Source organism: Pantherophis guttatus, chromosome 3, assembly GCF_059756535.1.
Source record: "Pantherophis guttatus breed Tessera chromosome 3, ASM5975653v1, whole genome shotgun sequence".
Taxonomy (NCBI): Eukaryota; Metazoa; Chordata; class Lepidosauria; order Squamata; family Colubridae; genus Pantherophis; species Pantherophis guttatus.
Genome location: NC_142065.1, coordinates 60,251,842 through 60,261,557, shown reverse-complemented (window position 1 = coordinate 60,261,557; position 9,716 = coordinate 60,251,842). Strand labels below are relative to the sequence as shown.

Sequence of the window (9,716 nt, the reverse complement as noted above, 5' to 3'; positions counted from 1 at the left end):
CACATGTCCAAAATATTCTAACTTTCGCTGTTTAATGGTTTTGATTATTTCCCTTGGCTTTCCCAGGTGGCTTATCAACTCCTCCTTTCTGATTTTGTCAACCCAGCTTATACGTAACAGCCATCTGTAAATCCACATTTCAAATGCTTCTAGTCTCTTCAAGTGGCTTTCTGTCAGAGACCAACTCTCTACTCCGTAGAACAGAATAGAAAAGATGTAACATCTGAGAAGTCTGATTTTCAATCTTAGGCTTATGTCGTGACTGCAGAAGATCTCTTTCATTTTGAAGAATGCTGTTCGAGCTTTCTCTATCCTTCTCTTTACTTCAGTGGTCACAGAGAACCATAATAAAAATGCCCCGTCCAATTTATTTTCTCCAATATGTCCACAAACAGATCCTGAGATCCTTCAAGTCTATAAGTAAATGTTGTAAGTAAATGATTTGGGATTAAGGGGAAGATCATCCTAAAACACAGTACTGGGGAGGGGCATCACCTTTGCATATCTTTTACAGAAGACTGGGCATGCACAAAAGTTAAAAACTAATTTGAATTTCTTTTCCATATCCTGGCAAAAGAAGAATTAAAGCAAAGCAGCACCTCCGTTGCTATTTTATTTTACAGCACTAGAGGTCGCACTTGAGTTAAACTATGTCAGATAACATTTTTAGCAGTGTGGAATCCCTGCTGCTCTCTGATCTTTTTTTTTAGCAGATGTTTCATTACTCAAACAACTACCATTGTCAGTGCATTGATAATGTTACCTAGTTTGGGTAATAAAATGTCTGCAAAACAACCAAGCTCAGAGAGCATCAGGGACCCCTCATATCAGCCCGGAGCTACAAATATTCTTCTCTATCAGTATTTTTAACAGTTAAAGTGTTGTTTTGTTTTTTGAAGAGTGGAAAGGGACAAATTGGGTGAAAACAGGGACACAGGATTCTTGCAGTTCTTTTATTTCCAGAAAGCAAACAATGTTTCCTCATCATTGGCAGGTGATTAAGTCAGGAATATGTATATATGGTCTGTGCATCTTGCCCCAGATCCAAATTTGATTTAGACTTAGCATAAACCCAGTGAAACCACTGGATTCTGTATGCTTGTCATTATCATCAAATCTCTATGATTTCAGTAGACCAAAGTACCTGGAACCAAGCCATTAATACAAAATCAAGAGCCATGCACGCTAAGAAATTACTACAGTATAAGATTGTACAGTACAATTTTACTGTGTGCAGTACAGTAAATTTACAGAATAACTTCTTAAGAATAAGTTGATGGAAGTACCGGATATGATTTTGGCTCACTTCATTAGTTAGTCACAGATTGTTTTTTTTAATATATTTATTATAATAATTTTATTTATTCAAGAAACTAAAGATAGTGCATATCGATTTTGTTTCATTATTTACTGGAATTCAGTTCAATCAGATATACCCAACCAACCAAATCATGGCCATCGAATTAGGTCATTGTATTAATAAAGTGGGCAGATTTATGGAGGAAAGTTATAAGTAGCTATGGTAGTAGTGGTAACTGCCTGATGTCTCTTTCAAGTCAGGCTTAACTCCTGATAACTTCATGGATATAGCCATATAGTTTTCTTCACAACATTATTAGTTAGTCACAGAATTTTGAATACTTAGACACAATGATCATTTAAATGATTAATTAGTTCAATAATGCTGTTTTCTTAAAATAGGAAAATATTTTCCATTCCTCATAAACCAGTGCCACAGAACATTTCTTTTACATATATACACATTTCCTGAAATGTCAGCGCTTCCTCTGATAATCCATAGTTTTTGCTACAGATTAGGACCAGTAAGAGGCTTGAGAGAAAAGAAGTGCCCTCATATTGGCATAATTTGAAAATGAACTGCCCTAAAACAGGCAGTTTTGCCCAGAAGAAGCCTGTTGAAAAATACATATGTCCTGCAGTATAACATCACAGTCCATATTCACTGATACTTTAATCAACCCATGTTCTGAAGAAGCTAAGTGATTGTTTGAAAAATATTATTAGCAAACAAGGCAAAAAATCCAGCCTATCTGGGAATAGGGGCATATGTATAATTTATAACAAAAACCTGGGATTTCTATAAATTAACTATAGGTTTGTAACCACCTCTTTTGCATCTTCCTTCAAAGGAAGAACACTTATTTGCTTGATGAGATTTCCAATTCAGTGAGGTAAAACCACTCATTATTTTTGATATGGTTTTTGATATAATTTTTCTAAAATTATAGTTCAGCTATAAACTGTTAGAGATGGCGTTTGACCCAATTTTGCCTCCCTTTCTGTTTTAACACTGTTCATTCCTCTAAGCCACATTTAACATCTATATTTCCAGAAATGAGGAAAGTTGCCAGCACATTTAGTAACAAAGCAGTTCGCCATAATTATTAAATTAATTGAAACAAACTGTATTATCTACAGATGGTTAAGTAAAGGAAGAAGAAGCTATTTATAATTTGTTTTTCTTTATTAGTAACAATTATTTCCATTGGAGTTTCACCTATTTAAAATAGCAGAGTTTTATGCCATCAGCAAGGCACTCATAATTTTTTTTGTCTCAGCCTAAATCCATCTTGGCCCTGCTAGGCTTATGCCCTTCATGACACTTTAATCCAACTCATTTGCTTGATTCATCCCTGTTATAAACAAGGTTTTGAAACGAAAGCTTAAAAGGCTAGTTGTGATACATTAAGATAATCAGGATGGCACTCCTTATATTTGTTTAAAAGCCACCCATCAGTGCCATTTTGTTCATTTTCTAAGTTAAAGGAAAAAATTATAAGATTGTCACCTTCAGCTTTTCTTCTAGGCTCTCCCCAAAATTCACCTAAAGTCAGCAAGATATATATTTATTCACATTAACTAATGTGGATAAGCTTTGTTCCAGATGGAAATGCAGGTATTTTGCTAAAAAGTTCCAGAATATAAACATGTATATATGAAGGACCATCTCATGTCCTTCAAACCCAGATTCTAATCTTGATTATGATCAAGCTGAATGTCAAAGGTGAGAATCCTCAGTGACAAACAAAAATCCTTACCTTTGGAGCAGAATAATTCCCTTAATTAAATACAAATATGATGCTTTTAGTGCTTTGCATGCATCAGTCATTGACTATTGATCTCTTTGGAAAATAGTGAGCTATTTAAGTTTCTTAAAACAACATATCATGTATAAAATGCACACACACACACACACACACACACACACACACAAATATTAAAATGGGTGGGCTAAGTTAGTATCAGAAAATAAATACTGCAACATTCCAGAGAGGGCTCAGTTGACAAAAGTTGAGAGTCTACAAGACAATTTCAAGGGTACAAAAAAGGAGTCAGGTAAAAAACATAAGAGAGAAGTAATGCGGCTCTTCAGACAACTGGAGCCCAGCTGTCTCCAGCCATACTTCAGAGACTAAAAGCCAAAGCTTGCTAAGATCTTCAAGAGCTTTCAGAGAAGCTTCCCAGACAGATCCAGCTTTCAAACTTCCTTCTGGTTTGCACAAATGTGAGATCAGCTTGGAATAACTCAGTTGCCATTAATCAAAGCCAAGTCAACTGAAATGAGGAATTTTTCTGGTAAGAACCACGCCAAAGACATCTCTCCCCTACATGGATATTGATTTGTAGGTGGTACACATGTATTATAAAGCTGGAGGAATATATGAAAAAATGGTTTGTTCCCTCAGATTGTTATTGTTTTATGGATGTTGTTATTTTTTTAAAATAGAATTACTGCTCTTTTAACTTTGTGAAGCTGCCCAGAATTATCTGGAGTTGGGTAGCCTAAAAATTAAATAAATAAATAAATAAATAAATATTTTAACAATCTTTATTTGAGCCCAAATAAAAACTTTAACTGAGCCCATATTTACCAATGAGTGTCACATTTAGAATAGTGTCCTCGGGCAAAGGATTTATCTCACCTACTCAAAAATCACATTTAGATACAAAAAGAAATATTCCACACCCTTGTTTCCTTTTTCTAATGCTTAGATGACATAACTGTCATCTAAGCATTGTCATCTAAGCATCTAAATTTCAAGGTATCAACTGACTTGTGATACCTTGAAATTTAACAGTCTGATTATCCACAAAAGTTTGCAGATTACAAGCTCCCTGCTTCTTTGGGATAAGTGGCAATTAATATGAACTGGCTACTTGTTTCTTTTTTTGACCTTCATTTATGTCTTCAGCAATACCCAAAAAGACTGAGCAATAAGAATATATTTGATCAAGATGTATCACCTCGATCTGTATCCAGAAAAGGAGTTGCACTGAGCCTGTTTCTAAAAAGAAAATCACTTTTGAAAGGTCGAAGATTCACATGTATTCTGTATAAAGATTGCAGTAAAGTTCAACTTTTTCTTCTTTTCCTCTTTCTCTAACTCTCATTTGACCATTTCTTTGATCATTTTTTCCAAGTGTAAAAAGAACTGATTTTCATATTCTAACTCTACCATGTCCTGCTATCCAGGTCATGGAATCCAAAATCTAATAAAGTGATATACTTGCAATTTTCATCTATTGGCATTGATAAAGATAAAACTTCTCAGAAGCTATAATTCATTGGAATGTATTTGCCTAAGTTATAAGTTCAGCTAAACTGAAAGCAACTTCTTTCAGAGTAGATATGTATAAAATACATCATTTATTTAGGGTTTCCACCAAAATATTTAAATAAATTTCTGTGTAGAACAATTAAGTGACAAAATCAAATTAAGGAAAAATATCTGGTGGTCTTCTGAACTGGGCAAATAACGTAAACCTCCTTTAGTGTAAGTTTTTCTCATGAGTATATTTGATTAAATTTAGCTTTACATTGTCACTGCGCACTTACTAGAGACCATCTAGCTGAATACAGAAGACTGATTACCAAATCAAAATCATTAAAGCAGAGTCCAAGGTTGACTATAGAAACAGGGCTCTCTGAATGTGGAAACAAGGCTGAATCTCAAACGTAGATTCAGAACAACAATCACTTTTAATAATTGTACACATAGCTGTCTTTAGAAATCTCCATATTGGAAAACAGTCAACCATATTAAACCATTCTGGATATGATAAAATTCTGAAAAAATAAAACACGTCTGCACCCCAAATTTAAGGATCCATGAGTCAAAATTTAAGAAGCTATGTTTTTAATGGATCAGACACATTATGTGCCACAAAGAACATTTAAACAAGGATAATTCTTTACTTGCTTTATATTTTTTCCATTTTAATGATAAAGTATATATTCACATTTTAAGAATAAAGTATACATTCAAGGTACATATTCAATAGGCAAAAAAAAAAAAAAAAAGCTTGCTGAAGCCTGTCCAAAAGGGACACTTAATTTTTCTGTTTTTTTTTTAAAAAAAACCTCCATTCAACAAAAATGCATTCTTAGAGTAATAAGTAAGGCTTGTTCGTGTAGAAGTAATAAATCCATGGCTAAACTTACTCAGTGGTGAAGGTGAAATTCATATAGTTAAATATGTCTGTAAACACACAGATAAAGTCACAAGAAAAGTCATAACAATAATACCCCATCTAGATAATGAGGAAAGAAGAGTTGTAATCCGGGTCTTCTTCCTAGCATACTAGCTCTGTAAATGCAGAAAATGTATTTTATTGTATTTTTAGTAATCCCGACAAAGCACAGTTCAGGTATTGGCTTGCTACTCCAATCAGGACTAGTTTGCACAAAATTAAAAATTAATACTGAAAATTCTGATATTCATTATTTTCTAATTATCATTGACAAATCCGTTATCCAGTTAGCACAAAAGTATTTAACTTGAAGACAGTAGAAACTCTGATCTCAAAACTCTGTCTAATGTTTTGCCAGAAAAATTGGAATCCTAGAGTTGTAAGTTAAAACTGGTGTTAAGGCAGGCCTCAGCACTGCCACTAAATCATTTAAATCATAGAACCTTAATTTAAGTAAAGGAGTTTACTAAGATCTTTACTTGGTTACAAGTTTTCAGTCCAATAAAAAGTTCTAAAATATTTACATCCACTATATATATATATAAAGTACTTAGGTCTATTATTCAGAAGGCACTATTGTTCAACATACAATATGTACAATTAATTATTCCAGTACTATGTATGTCATACGTACTATACATACTGTAAAAAATTCAGATGTAATTTTGCTGATACATGGTACAGCAATCCAGTAAACAAAACTGTCCAATTCATGTACATTGAAGCATTACCAAGCATTACCATGGTGTTTTATGGACATCAAATCACTTCCGTATCCAATCTTTGTGTGTATCAGTAAATAATGTGCATGGTGCACAGTAAAGAGTAAATAATGTGCACAACAAAACTGTTGCACAGTGGGGATTTTCAAAAGATGCACATTGCACAGAATGACTGTTGTTGACCCAATCAATCACAGCACAGCATATACAAGTTGCTAGCCCTTTAAAAGTTAGGATACTCTCCCTCAAGCATACAGCTCTAGAACCACAATGAAGATGTAATGGAACAAATGTCAAATGCTCGTATATTATCATTAGTGATCCAGGCATTTTCCAATGAATATATTTTGCGGAAGATAAAAGTTTTGGATTGGACTTGGGAAGAAGGTACTTAAATCCCTACAAAGCCACTAAGTTAATTGAGTGGCATTCAGGCAATTGTCATCTCTTAGGTCAACCTGCCTAACAGGACTATTGTGAGGATTAAAAGGACATAATCCCACCTCAGCTTTGACAAATTGCTGTTGCTTGGATTAGTTGCTATTTCTCAGGCTGGCCAATGATTAATGTGAAACTGAAACAATAAGGGTCTGCTGTCCCAAAACACCTTGGAGAAAAAGGCAAGATGGACATGAAAATGCATTCAATGTTTAAAAGGAGTCTTGTAAGCTTCATTGACTTTTAGCCTAGAACTCTTTACCTCAGCCTGGTCTGTTTTTCTCCACCTATGGTAGACTAAACAATCCCTCCAGCCACATTGAGGATAAAAACTAGCTAAATACTTCTACATCTTGATTAAGAGGCTGTTGAAAACACGCTAGATCCCAACTACTGGCTTTTAAAAGTAGTTGGGTGGCTGCTTTCCCCTTTTAGCATTTTCATTCATTCGCAGCAAAGAAACCCACCAGAGAAACAGCCTGAGAGAAACTAAGGGATCTACCTCTTTCCTTCTAGAGCAGGGGTCTTTAAGCCTGGTGGGCTTCAACTCCCAGAATTCTCCAGCCAGCAAAGCTGGCTGGGGAATTCTGGGAGCTGAAGTCCACCCAGGCTTAAAGTTGCCAAGGTTGGAGACCCCTGCTCTACAACAGCTTTTCCAATCTCTGCAAGCAACAAAGCATTCAAACTGATGTGCAGAGCAATTCAAGCCCCAAAGTTCACACAGTGGACTGAAAATCCAGAAAGTGAGAACGTTCTGCGAAATAAACAACTTGCTCAGAAAAAGTACCTTCACAATCGCTTTCATTCCCGGTACTTCTCCTTGAAAAACTGCCACAGAGAAGGCTGGAGCTTAAATGACTTCTTCCCTAGCTAGCTTGTCTTTCACCACTTTGCCACTTCGGATGCCATGGGTTGAATTTATGCTAAAGTCACAGATGGCACCGATATCCAAATATTGCTGTATTTTACTTGAACCTGAGACAACGCTTTAAGCCTGCTTCAACCTTAACTGCTACACCCCCCCCCCCCCACAAAAAAAACTTGTTCCACAAGCACAAAAAGCCCTATTTTAAAAACAACTCCTTGGGCGAATTCAACATGTGGAAAGATTGTGCATCCACTGAATGACAAGACTTTGGTCTTTAAGGCCGCAACCCCAGTATTTAAACTATGGCTCTCTGCCCAGCACACAAGATAAATGCACTAGGTACAGTGATTGAAGGCACAGAATATATATCTCAAAGTGCCAATCCTAAACAAGCCAAGAGGCTGCCACACACAATACAGAAAAAGTTGTATTACTTTGAATCAGATTATGGAATGATTGCTAATTAGTCATTAGATACAGACTTTCGTCTGACTATTAAAAAAGAGTTCCACAAGAATTTTTGGGTTTATTTGTAGCTTTGGCTTCTTCCTCTTTACAAATATTTCTCCAGGCCGGAGGAAAAATTTGACTGTCTCAGGTAGGCAGTGCCGGTGGTGGCGGCTCCAAACTGGCCGAGCCCATTGAGCTGCGAGGCTGCCAGGCCCACCAGCTGCTCCGCGTGTTCCGGGCAGGAAGAGGCAGGGCGCCCGGGTTGCACAACCAGCCTGCTGGGGGCACCGTACAGCTGCGAGTGGGGAGGGGAATAGGCGTTGGGTGGCACTGCTAAGTGGCCTGATGGAGAGGCGGCGTAGGGGTAGGTCGGAGCTGCAGGCTGCCGACCCATTAAGCCGGGACTCACTTGCTGCGCCTGGAAATAGGTCTCCGTCGGGTTGCCCATCGGGCAGGGGCCCAGATCGCCCACGCTGTTCAGGCCCAAGGAATGGTAAGGGCCCAGGTCCATCCCCATCGCCGAGGAGGCCTGCAGAGCAGCTGCTTGGTGTTGTTGCTGTTGTTGTTGTTGCTGCTGCTGTTGTTGCTGATGCTGTTTGGAACTGATCAGGCTGTCGATGCTGAACATTCGCGAGGGCAGAGCAGGCGGCGCCCCCGGGTACTGGGGAAGGGCGGAGAGCTGCGGGCTGTAGGCACGGACGGGCGGATAGACGGGATCGCCGCCACCCGGGTAACCTAAAGCACCGGAGCCCCCGCAAGGACCGGGCCTCCCAACTCCCGCGTTGGGGGTAAAGGCGCTGGCGCTGGGCATGTAGCCCGGGTAGGTGGTGAGGTCGGTGCGCTTGAAGCGCTTCCTGCGGCGCAAGAAGCTGCCGTTGTCGAACATGTCCTCGGCGGCCGGGTCCAGGGTCCAGTAGTTGCCCTTGCCCGGGTGGCCCGGCTCGCGGGGGATCTTGACGAAGCAGTCGTTGAGCGTCAAGTTGTGGCGGATGGAGTTCTGCCACTTCTTGGGGTTCTCGCGGTAGAAGGGGAAGCGCTCGGTGATGAACTTGTAGATGCCGCCCAGCGTCAGCCGCCGCTCCGCCGCGTTGGCGATGGCCATGGCGATCAGGGCGATGTAGGAGTACGGGGGCTTCCCTCGCTGCACCGGACGCTTTCTTCGACGGCCGCCGCCACCGCCTGCGCCTGCGCCTGCGCCTGCGCTGGCCGAGGCGCCGGGACCGAGCGGCTGATCGTCGGCGGGCTGCTCGGTTCCTCTCTCCGCCGGGCTTCCTCTGGGCTCCGACTTGATCAAGAAAGGCTCCGCTTTGCAGCTCGACGGGGAGGCCCGATGCATAGCGGCGGAATCCGGGCTTGTCCCCTGACTGGGCGAGTGGAAGGCGTCGGCTGTCATGGTGCACTTACCCGAGAAGAAGGAAAAACCGGCTAAATTCATATACAAAAAGAAAAAGGGGGAAAGAAAAAAAAAAAAAGGCCGGGGTGGATGGGAGGGAGCAACGGGACGAATGAAACGGAGCAGCTCCCGCGGGGACCAGGTATGAGGCTTTATATAGCTCGGTCCTGGCGCCACCCTGGGGCTCCCCCTGAACGGGGCGGTGGCTGCCCACCCACCACCTGTGCGATCCCTGCTCCCGACGGACCAAGCGAGCGCTTTGAGAACGGGGCGGGCAGCCGGCATTTCTGTGCAGAGCTCGCAAACCAGGGGTGAAATCCAGCAGGTTCTGACAGGTTCTGGAGAACCGGTA

At 40.2% G+C, this 9,716-nt stretch overlaps 1 protein-coding gene across 1 annotated transcript; it reads right to left on the bottom strand.

The window, feature by feature from the left end:
* Nucleotides 1–7,931: 7,931 nt before the first annotated feature.
* FOXE3 (forkhead box E3) lies at nucleotides 7,932–9,445 on the bottom strand. Its single transcript, XM_034415267.3, has one exon. It carries the CDS (start codon nucleotides 9,404–9,406, stop codon nucleotides 8,075–8,077), a length of 1,332 nt encoding a protein of 443 aa, XP_034271158.3. The 5' UTR covers nucleotides 9,407–9,445; the 3' UTR covers nucleotides 7,932–8,074.
* Between the last annotated feature and the right edge of the window lie 271 nt (nucleotides 9,446–9,716).